At 45.6% G+C, this 24,044-nt stretch overlaps 1 protein-coding gene across 4 annotated transcripts; it reads left to right on the top strand.

Annotated features, from left to right (window-relative positions):
* The first annotated feature begins 6,338 nt into the window (after positions 1–6,338).
* UPP1 (uridine phosphorylase 1) lies at positions 6,339–23,481 on the top strand. Of its 4 annotated transcripts, none has more exons than XM_045005585.1 (9): positions 6,339–6,574; positions 6,983–7,078; positions 11,198–11,265; positions 15,099–15,216; positions 16,801–16,959; positions 18,486–18,600; positions 19,956–20,165; positions 21,641–21,787; positions 22,981–23,481. In XM_045005585.1, exons 3-9 carry the CDS (start codon positions 11,213–11,215, stop codon positions 23,118–23,120), a joined length of 942 nt encoding a protein of 313 aa, XP_044861520.1. In that variant the 5' UTR covers positions 6,339–6,574; positions 6,983–7,078; positions 11,198–11,212; the 3' UTR covers positions 23,121–23,481. The 4 variants fall into 4 exon arrangements, with proteins under 4 accessions (XP_044861520.1, XP_044861523.1, XP_044861522.1 ...); XM_045005588.1 differs by having other exon boundaries at positions 6,348–6,484; XM_045005587.1 differs by lacking the exon at positions 6,339–6,574 and adding an exon at positions 6,762–6,806.
* The last annotated feature ends 563 nt before the right edge of the window (positions 23,482–24,044 follow it).

The raw sequence follows: 24,044 nt of genomic DNA, 5'->3' as shown, positions 1-24,044 counted from the left end.
AGCAGAAGGGTGTGTCCTCTTTTTTTTTTTTTTTTTGGCAGGTGGAGGGAGGCTGTGCCTCTGGGGAGTATAGTCAGCATTTGTCAGAGTTTCTCTTTGTTGTAGTTAATTGGAGTTACCTATGATCCAGTTGCCTAACTCAAGTGAGAATAGCTACATTGCAAAATAATACGCAAGCTGTTGTGTCCACACTGATGCTGCACCACCTTGTGTGTGCTGCTAGTGTTTCTGGGGGCTTGTCCCAGGGTTCTTTGCACTGCAGTAAGCGGAGCCACTTTATGAATTCTTTCCCAGGGAATTGTGGGAGACTGTGTCTGTCCTTTCTGGGCAGATTGTAGGAACTGTGGGAAGGGATTGGAGGCCTAGAGGCATTAGAGTGGAGTTAGCTTGTGTCCACATTGCAGAGTGGTCATGTTAGCTGCTGATGAGCTGTGATAACTTGAGCTTTAGGTTAAAAAAGACTTGGGCATGGTATTTGCTTCCCTTCCTTGACTGGTGAAACTGCCCACCAGTATACAGTTCTGTTAGTTCTGGACACCGGCTGCTCTATTTACATTGGTCATATGGGGTTTATAAATGGAATTAACTTCAGTAAGATACTTCTTTGCAGTAGATTGCTTCCCATCTACAACTCTGAGGGAGCATTTAAGGAAGCTAAGAAGCTCCCACATCTTCATTATGTCTTCCCTGAAGGAGGCTGTGGGGTGCCTGATTCCTTAGTCCTGAGTTGTGATATTTACAAAGAAGCCCAATAGTGGTGGTCAATTTCCTTTAGCCTATGTCTACACCGCAGCTTGGAGCAGGCCTCCCAGCCCAAATAGATAGACTTGTGCTAACAGTGCTTGAGTCAGCATATCAGCAGGGCAGCACTGAGGGAGGCTACTGAGAGCTATAGTCACCCTAAAATTTGCCTTAGCCCCTCCATAGCCACCCCGTAGCAGCTGTTGTTGTGCAGCTGCCCAACTCTGAAGGCAGAGCAAAGAGAGCAGCGGCTGCTGGCCGGGCGTCCACCTCCAGCAGCAGTGGAGAAGTAAGCCCAGGCGGGAGGCTGGGGTGCCCGAGAGCAGCCCCTCAGCCTGTGTCCCTGCCTGCCAGGGTGCATCGCCCAGGGTGGGTGGTGGGTCCAGGGCTCCCAACAGTGGCCTGGACTGACCCACTCTGGCCCAGGCTACTAGGCTCTCCCCCCCAGTCACTGCTTCCTGAGGACTCTGCTGGCCCTGAACTTGGATCCCCCTACCCAGGCAGGTCTTATCAGCTGTGAGCAGCCAGCACCCTGTGCTGCCTCACTCCAGCTTCCAGCCTCTGACCTGGGCAGGGGGAGGGGCCATGAAAGGAGTAGGGCCATGGAGGGGGTGAAGTCTCATGGTACGGGGAGCGCAGCCCCCCGTGAATTTTCTGTCTGGCCCATCTCAGCCCCCCCACCAGGAAGAGGCTGGTGCCACCCCTGAATATCTGAGTGGATGTTGTGACTCCAGTTGCAGCTTGTTCCCTGTAGGCTTGAGAGCCCAAGGTTCATTCTGCTATTTTGAATGGGCTAGCTCAAGCCAAGCCCCAATAGTGCAAGTCAGTCTACATGAGGGCGGGGGAGAGGCTCGCTCTCAGGTGCACTGTAGACATACCCTGCAGTGATCTCTGTGACTGACTCAGTTCTTAATAATACGAAGTCTAGGAAGGAAACAAAACGTGGAGACAGCAGGAGTGATCGGAATTTTTTTCTTCTCACCCACTTTCCTGCTGTGCCAATCAATTAATAAGAGAAGTATGTTTAGGGAAATGCTGATCTTCCTGTCTGCAAGAACACAAGTATTAAAGGAAATGATTCTGGAGCAATGCCAATGGTAAGTGAGCAAGAACCATTCAATTAAATAAAATCCATCCTACAAAAATCTTATTTGTAGAGAGGCTCAGCTGCACTCCTCATTGTTCCATTTTCCCAAATATCAAATCTGACATCCTGTTTACAGATGCAACCTATTTATAGATATTTTTATGGTACTAATCACCATCTAAACATATGCCCGAGTGTTGAAAATCTGGTTCTGTGGTGACACAACCTTGCTTAGAAATTAAACAATTCACTATTTTAAAGGGAAAAACTGATTCCCCCCCACATTAATTCCAAAGCTGATATATGTATCTTTTAAACAGCCCATTCTCCTGTCATACTTGGGTCAACATGGATTAAGATTGCTAACGTTTTAAATTATCTTGGTTCACCTCCTTTGTTTCCTATTAATAACACTTCTGCTTTTTTGCCTAAGCAGGGAGGGAATTTAAGCTTCAAGAGCAAACTTGGTATTACATAACTATATCACTTAATTTGCAATAATAAAGCCTTAACAATTGTATAAAAACATAACATAATGATTTTCCTAAGTCTTATTATCTATTAATCACACAATATTTGTTGTAGAATAATGAAACAGTATCAAATTTTCTCACTGAGCTATTTTGCTCTTTCAAAAGAGCAATGTGAAAGGTCCATTAGGTAATATTGATATTTTGTTCAGAAATTCACAGAGACCCAGTAATTGTGCTCATGTGGCTTAAGAAAATTTTGGGTATGGCATAAGGAAAAAAATGCTAGGTTTTAGAACAGGGGTGGGCAAACTTTTTGGCCCAAGGGCCACATCTGGGTGGGAAAATTGAATGTCAGGGCCATGAATGTAGGCTGGGGCAAGGGACTGGGGTGTGGGAGCAGGTGCAGTGTGCCAGGAAGGGGCTCAGAGCAAGGGGTTGGGGCACAGGAAAGATGCGGCGTATATGAGAGCTCAGGGCAGGAGGCTTGGGTGCGGGAGGGTGCAGGGTGCGGGAGGGGGCTCAGGGCAGGGGGTTGGGATGCCGGAGGGTGCGGGGTGCAGCAGGGGGCTCAGGGCAGGGGGTTGGGGTGCCGGGGGGTGTGGCAGGGGGTTGAGGTGCGGGAGGAGTGCGGCACAGAGTTGGGGTGCAGGGTGCAGGATGGGTCTCAGGGCAGGGGGTTACAGTGCAGGAGGGGGCTCAGGACAGGGGGTTGGAGTGCGGGGTGCAGGAGAGGTTCAGCTTACTTGAAGCAGCTCTGGGGTGGCAGTGGCACGCAGTGGGGCTAAGACAGGCTCCCTGCCTGCCCTGGCCCCGTGCCGTGCCATGCCACTCACGGAAGTAGCCGGCACCACGTCCCTGCGGCCCCTGGGGGAGGGTGGGCAGAGAGCTCCGTGCACTGCCCTCATCTCTGGGTACCTCCCCCAAAGCTCCCATTGGCCACGGTTCCCCATTCCCAGCCAATGGGAGCTGCGGGGGGCGGTGTCTGCAGGCGAGAGCAGAGCTCAGAGCCCTCGCCTCCTCTCCCCCCTTCCCCGGGGCTTCAGGGACCGTGGTATCGGCCGCTTCCCAGAGCAGTATGGGGCCCACAGCGCCACAGGGGTGGCAATCCCACGGGCTGGATCCAAAGCCCTAATGGGCCGGATCCAGTCCGCGGACCATAGTTTGCCCACCCCTGTTTTAGAAGGAATCAAGTCAGAGGATACCTGAACACATGGCTACCTTTCATTAGTTATGCAGAAGGTAAGGGCTAGCACCTTTCTAGAACTTTTCTCATTCAATTCCTATTGGTTCCCATTTGTGTGGTATTATGGTATCATATACACATTGTTGGTAAAATTCTCTTAATCATAGAAATTAGAAAGGTCATTTCACCTATCATCCTGTTGCTAGTGCAGGATTCCACCGGGCAGTATATTCTGTAATGCTTTGTTTGGTCTAGTTTTAAATATATTTGCACAACTTTACCTTATTGGGTTACACTTTTGCAATAAAGTTTGCATATAAACTCCCAGAACATACCCTGCACATATGAAACATGTACCATGCACACAATTGTTTCCTACACTCAATCCCATAGGCCCTTAGGGTCTACTGCAGTCCACAAAACTCCTGGAGAACCCTGTAGGCACCTAAACTTACTCAGTGCCTAAGTCTTCAGTCTAGAAGTTCTCTAAGTACCTACGGTTCTGCCTGTGGACTACATGCCCTGCTGCCTCCCTCTAGGGAACCAAATGCCTATCTCCTGCTTGGGCCCCAGAGCAATTCACAAACTGGGAGAAGGCAGGTGTTTGGCTGCCTACATCACATGTGGGCCCCTATCCAGTGGGTAAACAGAGGCTGCCTACCAGATTGGATCCCATTCAAAATCTAACTGGAGGAGGAGGTGGTAATGTGCCCACTTTTTAACTTTTAGCCCATTGGTTAGAGCATTGTTTGCCAAACAGTGAGTCCCAACCCACAAGTGAGTCACAAGAAAGTTCTAGATGGGTCGTCAGACTGCACCGACCCTTCACTGGCCCCTGCCCTAGCAAACAAACATTTGTCTCAGCTTGATGCAAAGCGGAGGCCCCTTGGGATGGGGAACAGGGTGTTGGAGAGTGAGTTAGTCCCAGCACTCACCCCAGGGGATGGGGCCTGGCTCCCTGCTCCAGGAATTGCAACCTTGTCCATGGGGTCACAGTGCCACTCAGGTTTGGACCAGCCGCACCTCTATCATGAAGGTGCCAGGCCAAACTTGAGTGGTGCTGTGACCTTATGCACTAAGTCACAGCACTACTCACTCTGTCATGGTGGAGGTTGGCCAGACCAAACCTGAATGACGCTACAAGGCCATGCACCAGGTTGCAGAGCCCTCTGATCAGCATTTCCCATGGGCTAGATTAGGCAGTTTCCCTCTAAGCATGCTAGCTTTTGTGGATTGCTTTCCTATCTCTCCCCATTCATTGCATAGGGAACCTGAGCACCTAATGCAGTGTTGTTTTTGTGATTTTCTAGGTATCTAAAAGGTGCCGTTATGTTCAGTGTGGCAATGACTAAGTCCCTTTGTGGATCAAGGTCAAATTGTTTAGATACATGGTGGTACATATGTCATCAAATCTAGTTTATACACTATATGCAAACTCTAGAAAGACATTGACATGTGTGCTTACACTCACTCCATACACATCAGGGCCGCCCAGAGGATTCCGGGGGCCCGGGGTCTTCGGCGGCGGGGGGCCCTTCCGTTCCGGACCCGCCGCCAAAGTGCCCCGAAGACCCGCGGCGGGAGCCCCCCGCCGCCGAATTACCGCCGAAGCAGGACCCGCCGCCGAAGCGCAGCCCGGTCTTTGGCGGTAATTCGGTGGCGGGGGGGATCCCCGCCGCGGGCCTTCGGGGCACTTCGGCGGCGGGTCCCGGAACAGAAGGGGCCCCCCGCCGCCGAAGACCGGGCTGCGCTGTGGCGGCGGCGGGTCCCGCTCCCCCCCTCAGCCTCTTACCCGAGCGCGTCTCCGGCGGGGCCTGAGCTCCGTCCCGCTCAGAGCCGCGTGGTGAGGGGGCGGGGCTGGGAGCTCCACGCCGAGCGGAGGCAGCTGCCCCGCCCCCTCCCCACGCCGCTCTGAGCGGGGCGGGGCTCAGGCCCCGTTGGAGCTCCCAGCCCCGCCCCCTCACCACGCGGCTCGGATCGGGGCGGGGCTCAGGGGCTCGGCCGGAGACTCGGCGCTTGAGGCGCTGAGGCTCTAGGATAGGGGCGGAGGTGGGAGCCTCCGCTCTTCTCTTGGGGGCCCCTGCGGAGCCCGGGGAAAATTGCCCCCTTTGCCCCCCCCTCTGGGCGGCCCTGATACACATACATGCTGGCTCAGAGCCTGATCCCATTGAAACATATTGCTTACATGGCAAATCCCCCATTGACTTCAAAGGGACCTGAATTTGTACTACTGTATACACATACTGTGCACATTTGCATAGTACACACACATCTACACAGCCTGTTAAACATAAAATTATGCAGTGCTGTTGTAGCCATGTCTGTCCCAGCATACTAGAGAGACAAGCTGGGGGCTGTAATACCTTTTACTGGATCAATAACAGAATAACAGAAGTTGGTCCAATAAAATATATTACCTCCCCCAACTTGTCTGAAACAAAAGTAAACACACATCTCATTGTGCACAGTCACATACATCCAATTCCCCTCAGTTAAACATATCCTAATATACACAAGGCCAAATACACACAATTTGTTACACCTGTGTGATTGTGTGTGTATTGGGGTATGTACAGTTTTAAACTCACAATTATATACACTTGTAAACACACACACTTCCTGATACACAATACCCATCTTACCACACACGTAATTAACACTCCCTAGTCCATTCAGACACACACACATACATTCCCATTACCCACAGTGACTTGCACAGTTACAGCACGCACACGGAATGAAACACACAAGTATCCTGCTGTACACACACACTCACACACATCCTTTGTTGCATGCACACACGTCACAGACACATCCTGGGAAACCACAGGCTGAAACCTGTCGCTGTCACACGCCTCCGGCCCGGCTTTGCCAGCATTGCTCAGCCTGGGCAGCAGGAACAGCCAGCTCATCCCGAGCCGCTGGGCCAGGAAGGGCCCCGCCTCGCCCCAGACACCGCCGCGCCTCCGTGCATTGTCCCACGGCAGCAGCACGGTGACGGTGGGAACAGCCAGCCCAGCAGCAGCAGCAGCCGGAGAAGGCAGCGGGGACGGGGACGGGGACGCAGCGGGAGAGCAGAGCCCCCAGCCGGTACGGACCCGAGAGGCACCGCAGCAGCAGCCGCCGCCGCCGCATCCCTCACCTGCCCCAGGGGAGCGCCCCCTTCTCCGCACGGCTCAGGCTGCGAGCGGGGGCCAGGCAGAGCCGCGGGGGCGGGGCTACGTGCCCTTCCCGGGGCCAGGCGGACGGGAGGAGCCCGGGCGGCGGCGGCGGCGGCGGGGCTGGGCGATGCCGGGAAGGGGCGCTGAGGGCAGAGAGCAAGGTGCTTGCGGCGCTGGGTTTCCTGGAACCGGAGCGAGGGAGGCGTGTAACGTATCCGTGCCGTTGCTAAGGGCATGCTGCTGGCACACTTCCTGCCGCTCCCCTGCGGCAGCAGCAGCAGCACCCATCTCTCTGCCCCCCTCTGCCCGAGACCTGACTCCCCTGCTTCTTTTCCAGCTTGGAGACCAGCGCAATAGCTTGTGCCATTCAAATACTATTGAGAGCGACTGGAATTGGGCAGCCGCTGGAGTTCAGCTTCTCCGTCCCAACAAGGTAGGTTACAGCTGATGCGAGCAATGCCCTCCTTTAACTGTGCAGAGGGGTGCGTAGTGTGCCGATTGCTATTGTGCCCAGTACACCGCATTTCTAGTTAAAATTCCAGTACTGGAAGCCCCTTGTGGGAACTGGGATTTCATTTCTTTGTCCTCTCTTTGCTGATGAGGAAATGAATCTTAAAACCAACAGCACTGTACTGTACTTTTCTGAAATGTCAGCATTTTTCCTGGTACTGGTAGAGAGCTTTATGGGGGTCAGATGTTTGGCCGGGGAGGTAGTTTTTCTTTGGAGCAAAGTATACCCCTGTTTCACAATTAGACTAACAGATCAGCTACGGGTTCCTCCTTATACAGGTGAAGAAACCTATACTGAACTGTCATTATATGAGTGATATATAAGTATGCATACAATATGAAGGGAAAGCCTGTTGCAGAAGTGCTGTATAATGGAAGCAATCACTTAAGGATGAGGGAAAATATGCTCATAGTGCAAATTGAGGGGCTAACCAACTCCTGTTAATGTCAGCAGGAGTCATTCCAATGCGTTTAATAGGAGATGGATCAGAACCTGAGTACTAGCTCCTACTTTAAAACAATACTAGTAAGACATTAATCAAAGAAAGCCACAGTAAAATGTATGGGCTTTGCATAGTTGTAAAATATTAATCATCAGATCTGAACACTGATTAAAATAGGGAATCTACTTCTAGGTCTGAAATTTGCACCTGTTTTGTACTATATACTGTGTACCTGCTTCAGAAAACAATAATTTCTTAACACCTATCTAATGTCACTGGTATAATAGAAAAGGAAGATTGTTAAAATAGTTTCTATGGCTATCAGAAATGGAATTTTTTCTTTTAAGTAATGTTTTCTATTTTAGTAGATTTTATTAATCTATGTATCTAGCAATCTATAACACACTAGCGTATTGAAGTGAATATTGAATCCTTAGTAAAGAGAATTAAAGATCCAAAATTAAAAGTCCTGAAAATAATTTAAATAGTTGTACATTTACATAAAAAATCATTTAATCATTCATCAGTTTAGGCACTAAACATGATATGAAAGACTCCTTCTCCATCTGGGATCAAATGTGGTCTAGATACATACGTGTAATATATTGGTTATACAATTATATATTCTTATTATTGGAAATAATACAATTCCAGTTCTCTCACATACTTGGATCAATAATTGCCTAAGAACTGTAGCGTGATTTTTCTGCAAACATTAACCCATTTAACAATTACGTTCTTCCTCTATAAAGTACTTGTAATGATGCCTGACTATAATCACAGAGGCAAGTCCATGGAGTTGGACCAGTGTAACTGATGATGAAATTTGACCCAGTACTTTTATAGTTTACTGCAATGTCTCTATACATTTCATATAGTTTCTTTTGATAAAGCTGATTACCCTACATAAAGGAAAAACCCTTCCTCTAAGCATCAGCACATTTCCAATACTCAGTAACTTGTTACTAGCGGCGTGAAACCTGTTATAAGTTGAGTTAAAACCCCAGTTAACATAACTGTAAGCGTAAGCCGCCCCCAGTGATGAGCTGCCAAAATATTAACAACAGGTTCCCTCCTCCTCACCTCATGAGGGGGTCGTGCCCCCCGGGGGGGGTCATGCCCCATCCAACCCCCCATGTTCCTTGACACATACCCCTGGGACCCCTGACCCATCCCCCCCTTCCCTGTCCCCTGACTGCCCCTTGCAGCCCCATCCAACCCCTCCTCTCATTCTTGATGGCCCCCCAGGACCCCTGCCCCATCCAACCACCCCTTCTCTCTGTCCCTGACTGCCCCCACCACCTCATCCAACCCCTGCTCCTTCCTGACTGCCCTCCGGGACCCTTGCCCCCATTCAATCCCCCTGTTCCCTGCCCTCTGACCGCCCTGACCCCTACCACCCCCCCACAACCCACCGAACACCCCCTCCCTGCCCCCTTACCACACTGCCTGGGGCCGGGACCAGGTCCACTCCGCCGGGACCACGACCGTCGCCGCGGGGCCCAACTCCCCAAGCCGGGCCAGGCCAGAGCCGCTCGGCCAGCACCGGGACCGGCGCCGTGGGGCCTGACTCCCCGGGGGCTGGGCCGGAGCCACTCGGCCGGAACCGTGGGGCCCGACTCCCCGGGCCGGGCCGGAGCCGCTCGGCCAGCACCGGGGCTGGAGCCGTGGGGCCCAACTCCCCGGGCCGGCACTGGGGCCGGAGCTGCTCGGCCGGCACCGGGGCCGGAGCCGTGGGGCCCAACTCCCTGGGCTGGGCCGGAGCCGTTCGGCCAGCACCGGGACCGGTGCCGCGGGTCCCGAGCTGGGCCGGGTCGGAGCTGCTCGGCCGGGACCAGCCCGAACCGGGGGTGCTTGGCCGGGACCGGGCTGGGGTGCTCGGCCGGGGCCAGGGGGAGCCGCTCAGGTGGAGCCGGACTGGGCCACGCACGCCATCCCCCCCGCCCGGCTTACCTGCCTGCTCCTTGTTTCAGGCTTCCCGCGAACATTTGATTCGCGGGAAGCAGGGGAAGGGGAGGAGAAGGAGGGCAGAGCATTCAGGGGAGAGGGGGATGTGAGCTGGGGCTGGGGGCCGGGCAGACAGCTGCCCGAGCTTTTTTTAAATTTAAAAGCTTTTTAGAACCGGTTGTCCTGGAACAACCGGTTCTAAAAAGGCTTTTAAATTTAACAACCGGTTCCTGCGAACCGGTGCGAACCGGCTGGAGCTCACCACTGCCTAAAACAACCTGCCCTATGTGAACCTGCACAGGAACTTTTGTCTGAATATTATTATGAGTAGGTTTTGTATATGTGTGTGTAGAGAGGGATCACATACAAACTGAGGACGGACAGAGGAAGAGGCAAGAAAGCCAAGTAGGAGCTTCGAGCCTCTAACCACAATGTGACCCTGGAAAAAAGCTAGAGAGAGCACTTTGGGGTCTGATGTTGGCTCACGAGGCGTGGAGGTGGAGACCAAAGCTTTGTCTACACTAGTACTTGTGTTGGCTTTTATTGGCCAGGGGTGCAAAAAGAACACCCCCCCCAACTGAAAGTTTCACTGACAAAAGCACCAGTGTGGGCAGTGTTGTGTCAGCAGGAGATGCTCTCCCGCCGACACAGCTACACCACTCATTGAGGGGGGAGGCGTTAATTATGTCGACAGGAGAGCTCTCTCCCCCCAGCATAAAGCAGTTACTCAGGAGACCTTACAGCGGCACAGCGGCAGCGGTACATCTGTGTCATTGTAAGGTCCATAGTGTAGACATAGCCTAAGAAATTGCTCCTTTCGTTCTTGGTTCCTTCCGTATACAGAGACACTGGACTTTGCTCATTCCTTGTAAGTAAACAGACTGCATCAAAGAAAAATACTAGACTCCATCAATTTCTACTTCCAGCTGGAACATCTCCAGGGCCCTAAACTTTTCACTAGCTGCTGGGGTCAAAAAGGGGCAACACACTTCTCTTTTTCCACATGTAAATATTCAGGCTTTTTTCATCAGATCTTCTCTGTTTCTTTCTCGGAAATCATTTCTTTTGTAATGTTGTTGCAAAATCTGACTCTTTCCTTCTATTGCAGTCATTAAGTTGAGTGTTTCTTTAAGGAAGAGATTTGACTCAATACTGTTCACCTTCCATTTATTTTGTACTTATTTGGGCTCAGCAATGATGCACAACTTCCTTTACGACATTTTATAATTTGTCTTAGTCATACAGAATGTGTCAATTCTATTTTGCATAAGAATGACAAAAATGTCTTTACGTAGTTCAAGTTCTGATGCAGAGATATTTAATCCACCGGCATCAGCTGTAAAATTGTCCATATTCATTTTGGGTAAATGCATATTTAAAAAAATCTAATGGTCAGATACTCACATTGTTGAAATTTCACCATTTTTGAAAGGGCTGTATTATGTGTGGACCTTATTATTAATGTTTTTATTTAATTTTTGGAGTTAAGATTAATGCCTAAATAGACTAGATGCAACATCTGCATTACAATTAATGAAGCTAATTTTAAAATGGGACTATGCAGTGTGTAAAATTAAGCATATGTGTAGATCTTTGCAGGATCAGGGCCTTATTTTGTCACTGAAGTGCCATATACTGTATTCTTCCTTCAGGTCTAACAGTATAGAATGGCACCTGGTATAACAGCTGAGAAGAAGACTGAGGATGAACAGTCGTCAAAGTAAGAACCAAAACTAATTTCAGTATCTACTTTTAATTTATATAAACGTACCACTTTTAACTTCTCCCAAATAGCATGTTTTTCATTTCACAACCTAATTTTTTAAACAGCAGAACTCTACAGAACATATGTGGACTGTGGCCAGGTCTAAGCTAAAAACTTTTGCTGCTATTGTAATATCAGTTAGGCATGTGATTTCTTTCCAACATTTTTGTCTTGGGAAAAGCCTTAGTGTGGACTCAGTTATAGTGGCAAAAAAGTGCATTGGCAGGTATAGTTTTATTTAGTTCAGACACTAGCACTCTTGCCAATATTAGTTGTGGCTAAATTAGAAGGGTTTGCCAGAATAGCTAGACCAGTATACTTATACTGTCATTGTAGGAACACCACCTCCCTGAACGATGATAGCTACCTCAACAGAAGCGTTCTTCTGTCCACATAGCTACATCTACACTGGATGTTATTTTGTTATAGCTACATTGGTCAGAGCTGTGGTTTTTTTCATACCCTTGATTGATGTAACTATGCTGACATAACTTTCAAGTGTAGACAAAGCCTAAGCTATTAGTTCATGATTCTGGGTGCAGAAGGCACTGGGCCTTTGGCCTTGTGTATTATAAATAGGGTTGCCAATCCTCCAGGATTGGCCTGGAGTTGCCAGGAATTAAAGATTAATCTTTAATTAAAGATTATGTCATGTGATGAAATCTCTAGGAATTCGTCCAACCAAAATTGGCAACCCTAATCACAAAGCACTTTGAGGTGTACACCAAGGTCTTCACCAGTTTTTGGCAGTTTCCAGCCTGCTGTGGCTTCACTTTGTAAGCTGACTTTTGCAAAGTTTCCTTGGCCTAATACGGAAGTTGCATACATAATTTTCCTCTATCCACTCTGCATTCAACATAATGTGAGGGTGTCATAAAGTGTCAAGGATTTGATTTTTCCCCATTGCTCTTGGCATATTCTAATTCCTCAGTCAGGGCTGGATGCGGCATCTCTTTTCACTAGCTAGTCAGAGGAGCTGTTTCTAGACAAATGGTTTATCAGTCTTTATTTAAAAAAAACAAAAACAATGAGGAGTCCTTGTGGCACCTTAGAGGCGAGTCTCTAAGGTGCCACAAGGACTCCTCATTGTTTTTGCTGATACAGACTAACACAGCTACCACTCTGAAACCAGTTTTTATTTGTCTTTTCTTCCCTTTCTGTTTGTTTTTACACTCTTTTCTCTGTTTTCTCTGATCTCTTCTGTATTTTTTTCCCTACTATGTTGTCTCTGATTTCCACTTCTTCCCCACTGTCTCTCTCATCTCCTCTTTCAGATCCCTGTTTGTGTTGTCACCAATCTCACCAGCCCCTATTCAGATTCTGTCATTGCTTTCCTCCCACTATGGTCTGGGTGCCCAGCTCCAATGGATCCACTCTGCCTGGGATTCCAATTGGGACTTCCCCTGAAATCCTCAAGGAGGTGAGAGGGCTGGTCAAAATATAATACAGCCTCAGACCATATGAACTTTGCTGCAGTTTCTTCATGTGGCAGGAGGGTGTGATGCACATTGTACCTGCCTGCCACACCCCCATCCTCACCTCCTCCCTAGCCTTGGCTCCACAACCAGTTTCACTGCTTAATATTCAATTATTTTAGGCAGGGATGGTAGCACTCCCAATTACTAAGATTGCCTAACACAAGCCATTATACAATCCCATTTTCAGCTCCTTATAACTTTCAAACTTCAGCAGTTAGGGCTGAAATTTTCCATGCAGGCTGGTAGGGAAAATACACTGGTTTGCAGTGTTACCGTTCTGTCAACTTCTTCTTTGAGAAGCTTTAGCACCTCCATGCTTTGGAGCAGGGACTTGAAATTTTGCATGGGGAGGTCTGGGTGTCAGGGATGTACCTTTTGATGATCCCCCTAAAATATGCTCAAATTTGACCAAGTTGTAAGTCTTTGAAACTTCACAGTTCACATACGCTCAGTAGAGATGTCATAGAATTTTGCTGCTAAATTCTTCAAAGATTCTGTGCTCACTGAGCTTGCCCCGTCTCAAGGCCGGCTCCAGGGTTTTTGCCGCCCCAAGTGGTGTGTTTTTGGGGGGGAAAGCTGCGATTGGCAGCAGCTCTACCACTGCCGCTTCATTCTTTGGCAGCAATTTGGTGGCACGTCCTTCCCTCCGAGAGGGACTGAGGGACCCACCGCCGAATTGCCACCGAAGAGCTGGACGTGCCACCCCTTTCCGTTGGCCACTCCAAGCACCTGCTTGCTGCTCTGGTGCCTGGAGCTGGCCCTGCTTCCACCCCTCACAGCTCATACATGTGTCTGCATACATGCACCATCCCCACATGGCTGGGCACCTGAATTGAAAGCAGGGATCCTATGTCTCTTGTGCTTTCAATGACTCACAACCACCCTATCAGGTGTCCAGGCAGTGTGAAGGGGGAAGCCACATGACTTGAATGCAGAGAGGTTGAGAGCAGAATCGGGGGGGGGCACTGGGAGGGGAAGGAAAGGAGTAGATTGGACCAAGGAGCTTGTGAGACTGGTACTGGCTGGGAGAGGAGATAGGGACTGGTTGGTCTCAGAGACTGGAGTGGGAACTAGTGACAGAAACAGGGTGGGTTGGGGGAAGCAGACCTGAAGGGGAGGGAGGAGACTGGAACTGGCTGGACAAGGACACTGAGACTGGGAACCAGCGGGTGGGGGAATGGGGACAGATGGGAGATAGGTCTGATGAGAAGCTGGGGTGTAAAGGCAGAACTGGGACTGGCTGAGTAAAAAGACTGGAGACAAAGAGTTGAGGTCAGGGGAACTGGAACTACATTCATGATGCTGGTTGTTCTGGTGCCACAGCAGCCTTTGGTGGGTAAAAGGTGGAACTGCAGCACTTCTTGGGCAGAATGTATTTTCTACGAGAGAAAAAAATTCTGTGCCAGACATGAATTCTGCACATGCACGATGGCACAGAATTCCCCCTGGAGTAGTGTATGCATGATGATGCAGTCTTTAACTGTGTAATCATATAGTGTTTTTTCCACAGGACTAGGGTGACCAGATGTCCTGTTTTTCTAGGGACAGTCCTGATTTTTTAGTCTTTTTTCTTATATAAGCTCCTATTACCCCCACCCCCGTCCCGATTTTTCACACTTGCTGTCTGGTCACCCTACACAAGACTCCTGCCTCATTTAATTCAATGCACAGATTGGACCTGCTCTGGGGATGAATCAGGGTTGTGTAGATAAGGAGGCTGTTGTCTGTAGGACCCCTGCTTCATTTATTGAAGAAGTTGGAAAGTGTGAGGTGAACGAGTAAGGGGGTTGCAGGAAGACACAGGACAGTCTCATGTTAAGGTTTCTATGCCACAAAGTTCCAGTGCTATGGCAGGCAAGTCACTTAAACTAAACTTTTCACAGATGGTCACTAATTGTGTGTTCTTCATTTTCTGGGTGCCCATTTTGAGATGCTGAGGTCTGATTTGCAGAAGTGCTGAGTGCTTACAGATACCTTGAACAAGGTTTGAATATTGTGCAGTAAATAAGGCCTGGGACCACACACTGAACAACAAGGATAAAACAAAATATTGAATAGCTGTTCATTTAATGAGCACAGTGCATCCTGTACACTGAATGAGGCAGAGGGTCTACTTGAAAAAAACAGTATGTGATCATGTCATTAAATACTGTCTCATAATGCATACACACAAGGAGTTGAGTTAAAGGTGCACAGGAAACCTTAATTCTGGCTTTTTCTAACTTTTGAGCTCTAGACTTTTACAACCTTAATAATGTTCTTTTAACATATTTTTTGGAGTTTAATATATATTTTCCACTTCCATGACAGAGATAACTTAATTCATCTCTCCAACCCTCACCTTGAGAAAATGAAAGATGATATCCTGTACCATTTTGCTCTTGGGACTGGCACCCATGATTTTCCTGCTTTATTTGGAGATGTCAAGGTAAGAACTTTGATTTCATTCTGGAAGTTTAAACATGTCATGCAACTCCCACTAAAATTTAATTGTGTCCAGGATGAAATTAAAGACAGTGGCATGAATCAGTTTGAGAAATGCATGGAAAGAAGGTAAGACCTTCTCAGTGGGAACACTGGCATCATCATAAAATTTTTAGGTTTACCAGAGCTGCCAGTGTCCTTTTGTGAATATTGGGCCAAAGTCTGCAGTCCCTACTCAGGCTTCAGCCAGGCAAATCTCCCTGGTGAGGCCTTACCCTGTTCCCACTGAAGTCAATACCAAACTTTCACTCATTTCAGTGGGAGCCGGTTCAAGGTCTTAGCGTCCTAGGTGAAGTTTTATATGGGTAAGGACTGAGTGGGTACTGCAGACTTTGGCCCATAGTGCATTTACTGAGTTCACTAGTATTTTCTCCTGCTTTTGCATCTACAGTGGTAGCTTCTTGTACAAGGTTTATATGAAGTGAGATGAGTTGCCCAATCCACTAAAAACAAAAACCCCATACCTGAAATAACACTCCTGAGGTGACAGAAAGTGCCTCATTGGCAAGTCCTATTTTTAAGGTATATTTTATACATTAACTGTCAGAATTAAATTTGTCAGAGCTAACATTAACTGCCTTTCTTTTTTTAGGCTACAATGCTACTAGCAAAAGTGTTACAGCAATGGTGGGCAACCTGTGGCCTGTCAGGGTAATCCACTGGCGGACTGCAAGACAGTGTTTACATTGACTGTCCGCACGCACGGCCGCACGCAGGTCCCAGTAGCCGCGGTTTGCTGTTCCTGGCCAATGGGAGCTGTGGGAAGCGGCGGCCAGCATGTCCCTGTGGCCCACACCACTTCTTGCAGCACCCATTGGCTAAGAACGGCAAACCACAGCCACTGGGAGCTGTGGGCAGTCATGCCTGCGGACGGTCAATGTAAACACTGTCTCACGGCCTGCCAACAGATTATCCTGATGGGCTACGTGTGGCCTGCAGGCTGCAAGTTGCCCACCACTGTGTTACAGTGTATGTGCCCTGGAAATGGGTTCTATGTGGATACTGGATCAAAAATAAATCTCATGGTATTATTTAGGCTTGCTGTTTGAACTCTTGGGTTTGGCAATACTACTATATTCCAACTGGGAAGTGCTATCTCAGCCTCAGGGTTCATTCCTAGCTAGTTCTCTATATGCCAATACAGTTATGGAGCCTTCCCTCCCTTGACATATTCAGATAATTTCTCCTTTACATCCACTCTGCCTCTGGTACCTATTATTAAAAACACACCCCAATACAAAACGCCATTTTAAATATATGTAGCCCTAATTCTACATTTTGTACTATACTAATGAAATTGCATTGTCAGGCAATGACAGAGAACTTCTGAGACCATTTTAAGCCTTATTTTCAAACATTTATCTTTACAGATCTCTATGAGGAGTTTAATAATAAAAATAATGTAGTTGGGAATAATTCTGATTAAACCTTTTGCATTATCATATTTACCTTCCCTTGTTCTTGAATATGCTGCATCATGTAGTCAGCTGCATAATTGATGTGGTTTGTTGAATTCTGTCCATGCTAGTTTGTATGTGTTGGAGGAAGCCCTTCACGGATGAAAGCTTTTATCACCTACATAGCTGAAGAGCTTGGACTTGGGAGCGTCGGTGCTGACTATCCCAACATCTGTGCCGGAACTGACCGTTACGCAATGTACAAAGTAGGACCCGTGTTGTCAGTCAGTGTAAGTATTAAGCTTTAAGAGGCGGGGAGCAGGGGGAAGGGAGAGGAATTATATTTGCCAGTGCTTCTAAAGAAAAGGACAAGGCCTAGTCCTTGATTTTTGTTTTGAGTGTTCCTGAAGTAGAACAGAATGTTTTTCAAAATACAATGCAGTAGTTGCAACTGAATCAACAATTTAAGCATATTTTAAATGGGACAGGAATGCATATTTCTTTTAAATATTTCTTTAGAGGATATACATCCAAATTTTCAGGTCTACTTTAGTGGTGCAAAGTACCCGGAAAGCTGGCTCAGCCAGCTCCTTCAGAATTCCCCCCATGTAAGGGTAACCACTGTGTCACATAGATGCAATGGCTTTATGCCACCTCTAATTCAGATCCCAGGGTAGTAAGGCTTTCTGAGGAGAAATGGGGCATGGCTGGCAAATTCCTACATCCCAGTGATTCCTGGCTGCCACAACAACCCTTTGTAATCATGAGCAGCATGTTTTCTACCCTATTGGTCCTGTGCTAGGGACAACACAGAGACTGCTTACACTAAGTGCAGATGGGGAAGGAACAAAGGTGGCTGTTTCTCAGCTATGGCTAATGATCCAGGGTGAGATTTTCAAAAGGTACTTAGGTGGCTTAGGAGTACAAGTACCAATGAAAGTCCATGGGACTTGTGCTGCTAAGTCACATAGACTATGTCTACACTAAAATAAAAGACCCATAGCACAGCTGCAGCTGGCCCGGTCAGGGGACTTGGACTTGTGGGGCTCGAGCTGCGGGCTAAAAATTACAATGTGGATGTTCGGACTCAGATTGGAGCCTGGGCTCTGAGATCACTGCAAACCTGGGCTCCAGCACAAGCCCAAAGGTCTACACTGCAATTTTTAGCCCTGCAGTCCAAGTCCTGTGAGCTCGAGTCAGTTGGCCCAGCTCCAAGACTCGGTGCCAGTGTTTTTTTATTGCAGTGTGGATGTACCCAAAAGCAATTTTGAAAACCCACCCTAGCCCATAGCATCAACTCCACAACTGTGGCCCTATTGTACTCTCTTCTCCTCAAGGTGTGAAGTGTCACATCATGATGTAAGCGGGAGCAGATTCAGGCTTGTGAACTTTGTGACTATACCACAGCCTCTGCCTTTTGTAAGATTTTAGCTCAGCTAGAATCACCAGTGTTTCAGATCATTAAGAACTAGCATGAACATTGCTCTTGGGCCGTGTAGAAGCTTTGTGAGGGCATGTAACTGTAAAAGATTAGAATGGGACTCAGGTTTAGAATATAGAAAATATAACATTTTTAAAATTAACATAACCCAGGGTATTAGGGAACACTGGACCTGATCCAAAGTCCATTGAAGTCAATAGAAGTCTTTCCATTGACCACAATAAACTTCTGCCCTGGCCCATAGGTTAGGTTTGTACAAGAATACTTTTGCATGTATTTTTCATAGTAATTCATTAAAGAGATCTGTTCCAATTCCCGACTCGTCTGTTAATAATGTATATTAATGTTCAATGTGACTTTCTGATTTCATTTCAGCATGGTATGGGCATTCCCTCTATCGCAATCATGTTACATGAGCTGATCAAGCTGTTGTATCACTCCAAGTGTTCCAACGTAACCATTATTCGCATTGGCACCTCTGGTGGAATAGGTATTTCCCCTTCATATTTCTCTTTTCTTGAAATTAAAGCATCTCTGTAGTTAAAGGTTTATAAAACAGAGGCATAATAATGATAATCTCTAACACTTATTTCATTTTCAGAGGGCTTTACAAATTAATTAATGCTTATGACAGTTTGGTGAATATTTATTAGGTAATATTGCCACCCACACTTTACAGATAAAGCAGACGTTAAAAAGTGACTTGCAAAGGAAAATAAATTGGATTTGTTTCCTCTTTTCCTTCTTTATGATGTATAAATAAATCCTGAAGACTTTTTAAAAAAATATTTTGCTTGGTTTTTACATTAACAATTCTGTTCCTGTCTAACCTGAATGTTTCTCTGATGACTGGAGAACTAGTGAAATGGTGACACAAGAGTCAAGAGAGTGAAAGCTGAACAACTGAAAGGGAGTTTTAATCAGCCTGCGTAAAATTTTTGCTTGTTTTTGTTAATATCTATTTGATTCAAATAATTAAAGATTTTGAATAAAGGGGGACTAGATTCAAGATTCAGTAATAATATATTTTAAATTAAGGTGTCAGAGCTAACATTATACATCCCAGAGAAGTCCTCCATCCAAATAAGGGAGCACCGAAATTGACATTCCTGTTTGTTCTAATATTAAGAAAAACAGAAGAAATTCCTTTCAAGGCTTCTTCAAGGCATCATAGAGAAGTGAAAAAGAATGCAAGTCCAATATTTTAAAAAACACACACACCTTTTTAGGGTTTTAAGATCATCTTTAAAATACTGGTACAGTCTCAGTGAGTGCATCTTAGTTCTGCAACTGGACACGTGAGTTCCTATCTTTCACACCTCAGTTCAGAATTCTGGATCATGAAAGAGAGAGAGAGGGAGAGAGAGAATGTTCAGGTTTTCAGTCATACGTAGAACTCTTATTTTTCCTGAGCCTTAATTACCCATCAGATAAAGAATTCTTTGATTTATATAATTTTACAATAAAAGGCGATATCTCACTCCTCAGACAGGAAAATGTGCTTGAGTGAAGAGATCTGCAGCAAGCTGGAGAAAAGATCATTCATGCCATATGTGAAACATTTCCTTAACAGTTTGGATTTGTCAGACCATTAAGATTACTTTACAGCCCTTTGTATTGTCCTTTATATAAATACCTTTTTAATTAGCAGTATACTGTGTCTCCTCTATAGAGTTATTTTAAAGCATTTGGAATAATATGCACATAGATCCTAATGCTTCTCCCATTGAATTTAGTGGCAAGTCTCATTGATTTCAGCAGGAGCAGGATTGGGCTACAATGTACCTTGTTTACATACGATCAGAGAGGCCGAACAGCTCACTATATGTATTTTTTTTACAACAGGTCTGGAGCCAGGCTCAGTGGTAATAACCAGTCAATCAGTAGATGCTACCTTCAAGCCTCAATTTGAACAGGTTATCCTGGGAAAGACTGTAATTCGCAGTACCAACCTTGATGACCAACTAGCTAAGGAATTGATGCAGTGCAGTAAGGAGATAAATGAATTCAATACAGTCATTGGAAATACTATGTGCACTTTGGATTTCTATGAAGGTAAGGCTAGCAATAGAACAATAGAAGTAAATTAGTAAACAGTAACATATGCAAATCAAATTGGATTAGGGGATTTAGGCCCCAATCCAGCAAAGCATTTAAATATGTGCTTAGCTTTAATGAGATGAGTATTCAGGTTGATCTAAATGAAACTACAGCTCACATGCTTAAATTTAAGCATGTATTTAAGCCCTTTGCTATATTATGGCGTAATTTTGTGATGTCCTCCCCCCTCAGTGATTATCTAAAAAAAGAGTTGACAATAACTGACAGCTCATAAATTGTATATCTTTTGATTACTGAATTATCAAGGTATTTATTTAGTGGAGTTGCTATAATCACCGTTAGTGCCGTGTGGAATTGGATAATGAGAGTTATTGGTTGTTTTTTTTCTTTTAATTATTCATGTGTCTAGAAGAAATTTTCGGTAAGCAGCCTGGAAAAAGTTGATGATTCATCCTTAATTAACCATTAATTGGATAACTGGATGGTACATCAATAGTGCCACATTTGGGATGGGCAAACATCACCTATTTAAATTTGGGATTGATTTAGATAAGCATCCACAATTTCAGATGTTTCTCTGAACCTCCCAGGTCTACAAACTGAGCTGGAAATCTTGTGAGAACAAGCTTTCTCCCCAAATATCTGGCACTTCTGCCTCTAGTTGTGGCTGGATATACTGCAAGAAGAGCATTGCTTGGAGGGAACACAATCCATGGTTCTAGCAGTGCTCAAGGCAGATCTCAAGTAGAATAATGTCAATATGTGAGAACTGTAAAGTTTATTTTGGCTGTATGCAGTCTAACACTGCTTAATAAAAACATCTGTTTCTTTGGGGCTGAAGCCCCAAAGAGCTAGAATAAGCTAACTCTTTCCTAAAAATAGGCACCAATAATGTCCGATTTTACAAAACTCTTGATTTCTCCTTATGTTAAAAAGTCTTCTAAGCATCAAAAGGGCTGAGATTGTTCCTCCCCTCTCTGGATCAGAAAGGCATTAGAAGATCTGGATGCTTTTTTAGGGGACTGTTAAACTCAAAAGTAATCAATACATCAAACTAGCAGAGAGGAAATGTCACAATTAAAATCTGATACTTAATTCATCTGAGGGACTAATTCCACTTTGCCTCCAGCATTTATAATGGTGTTAAATATGTAAAGAAGTGTTTTTAATTTAAAAGGGGGGTCACACACGGAGGCTTGCTATGTGAAAGGGGTCACCAGTACAAAAGTCTGAGAACCACTGATTTAGTTGGTCTTTTCATATCTAATTACTCTGATCCTAAATTCAAATAATAACTAATAAATTACATGTATAGAGTGCCTTTTAAGTGAAAACTGAGCTTACTGCAGTGATAAAAATTAGGAAGGGTATATTAGAAATTGTAACAATCTTGTGTCCCTTAGAGACTGAAACTGTCCTCTGTACTTTCATCAGTACCAAAAAACAATCTATATTTATATGCTTTATAGGCCAAGCCCGTCTGGATGGTGCAATCTGCTTATATGCTGAAGAAGAGAAACTGCAGTATTTGAAGGCAGCTTATGATGCTGGAGTCCGAAACATTGAGATGGAATCTTCAGTTTTTGCTGCTATTTGTAATCTTAGTGGTGTCAGAGGTAATTGGATATATGGCATTTTATTTAGACTGAATCATCTGTGTTTCAGAAAACATACAGTGTACAGAGTTTCAAAGCATTACATTCATTGCAATGTAAAGCTATGATACTGCACTATTTGCACATATGATTATAAATATTTATAGATGCTGTTAAGTTTTATTTGCTAGAACTTTGCAGTGTATGTGTGCCAGGTCTATGTAAACCCCCTCACACAGCTCTGATCCAGTTTAGTCCTGATTAGTAGCTATTCCAGCCCTTGCCTTGCACTGAGAAGCAGTCATTCAAGTACCAAAGTATCCGAAGGTACTATTGTAGCTGCCTTAAAGTCAGATAGGAAACTGCAGTAACTTTAATCAGTCAGGTAGCCTCTATATACATGAAACTACACTCACTTTCTTTACTTGCATATCAAAATGTTTAGGTAAGTGACCTAAGAAAAGTTGATCTAGTACAACTTTAGAGTAGTCATTTTATGTTACTCTCCCATTTGCTATGTCCGTGTTCTAAGGTCACAAAGTCTTCCTCGTGCTCCAATACGTCGGTTAGTCTATAAGGTGCCATAGGACTCTTTGCTGCTTTTAAAGTCTTCCTTTTCTAACTGGTCTAAGATATGAGAGCATAACTTGTCGTGAGGAGTTTATTACCTCTTTTACTCCCATTTTTTCTCTCCTCGGGAAGCCCACACTGCACCTGCTCTCTTCATCACTATTGTTACCCACAGTAGTTGGATTCAAGCTAGCTCAAGTAGGTTAGCCCACGCAGTGTTTGCTGTGTAGACATACCCTTATTCTCTGATGCAATTTTACCAATCAGACGTCTTGAAAAAAAAATCCCATTCAGAAAAAGGTTCTAATCATGCAATGACCATGAATGTTCTGAATGTGACCATAGGTTGGAGCGGCTCCATCAGCTTTACTAATAGCTCGATAGTTTGCTTTGAACTATTAGTAATTTTAAAATAACATCTACAGTGAGATAGGTACTTAATTTAGTTATTTATTATAAGGTGTGATTTCCATTGTGAATGCTCAAACCCATCACTGAAACTATTAGTTTCCTTGGCTTTCTCTCCTCTTGTCTGTGTTGATTCCTCAAATGGGGGTGTACAAGTAGAAGATGCTCTCATGCTTTCTCACTGTGAAAGTTACCTAAATGTCATTTCTAACAAACACTATTTCTTTTATCTCTAGCTGCTGTGGTGTGTGTCACACTGCTGAATCGACTCGAAGGGGATCAGATTAGCAGCTCACACGATGTGCTTGTGGAGTATCAGCAAAGACCGCAGAAATTAGTGGGACACTTCATTAAGAAGTGCCTTGGGAAAGTGTGATGTACCCACCCCTTTGCTGATTATTAGCAGAAAGTTAGTATTTCATCTGACTTGAAATAATGCTCATAACTATAAATGCCTATAAAAGCTCTTTTTTACCTCAGGATAGCTTACACCAACCAAAATGCACTAAAGCTAATCATTAGTAGCTGTATGTTTCAGTAGCAGAACATGCTGAATAATCTTAAATGAAGATTTACCTTATTTATATTAGAGGATATACGGTTTTACACTTTTCTGTATACAGTAACTCCTCGCTTAACTTCATAGTTATGTTCCTGAAAAATGCTACTTTAAATGAAACAATGTTAAGCAAATCCAGTTTCCCCATAAGAATTAATGTAAATAGGCGGGGTTAGGTTCCAGGGAAATTTTTTTTGCCAGACAAAAGACACATTTATATGTATGTGTATATATATAAATATGTCTTTTGTCTGGTGAAAATTTTTTCCCTGGAACCTATTTGGTTGGTGTAACATTTTTCAGGAACACGCACACACACACAGTATAAGTTTTAAACAAGCAACTTAATACTGTACACAGCAGTGATGATTGTGAAGCTTGGTTGAGGTGGTGGAGTCACAGGGTGGAGTCACAGGGTGGAAGAGGGTGGGATATTTTCCAGGGAATGCCTTACTGCTAAATGAGGAACTAGCACTCGGCTGAGCCCTCAAGGGTTAACTCGTTGTTGTTAATGTAACCTCACACTTTACAAGGCAGCAGGAATGGAGGGAGGAGACACAGCATGACAGAGAGAGACAGAGACACACACCGTGTGTGTGTGTGTGCGCGAGAGAGGGAGAGACAGAGACACACACGATATTGTGAGAGAGACAGTCGTGCATTGACCCTTTAAGTACGCTGACCCCACTCTAAGTATATTGCCTTTTAAAGTAGATCAGCAAGTTGAGACAGCAGCTGCTG

The sequence above is a fragment of the Mauremys mutica genome, chromosome 2, assembly GCF_020497125.1.
Source record: "Mauremys mutica isolate MM-2020 ecotype Southern chromosome 2, ASM2049712v1, whole genome shotgun sequence".
In the NCBI taxonomy this organism is placed as follows: domain Eukaryota; kingdom Metazoa; phylum Chordata; order Testudines; family Geoemydidae; genus Mauremys; species Mauremys mutica.
Note: the sequence above shows the minus strand (reverse complement) of the source record. Positions and strands in the feature narration are given on the sequence as shown.

Bases quoted from the DNA above. Each gene is read 5' to 3' on its own strand.
- UPP1 (XM_045005585.1), top strand. From the start codon at position 11,213: ATGGCACCTGGTATAACAGCTGAGAAGAAGACTGAGGATGAACAGTCG. The intron at 15,217-16,800 runs GTAAGAACTTTG...TGTCCATGCTAG, and splicing joins CTTTATTTGGAGATGTCAAG to TTTGTATGTGTTGGAGGAAG. The intron at 16,960-18,485 runs GTAAGTATTAAG...ATTTCATTTCAG, and splicing joins GACCCGTGTTGTCAGTCAGT to CATGGTATGGGCATTCCCTC.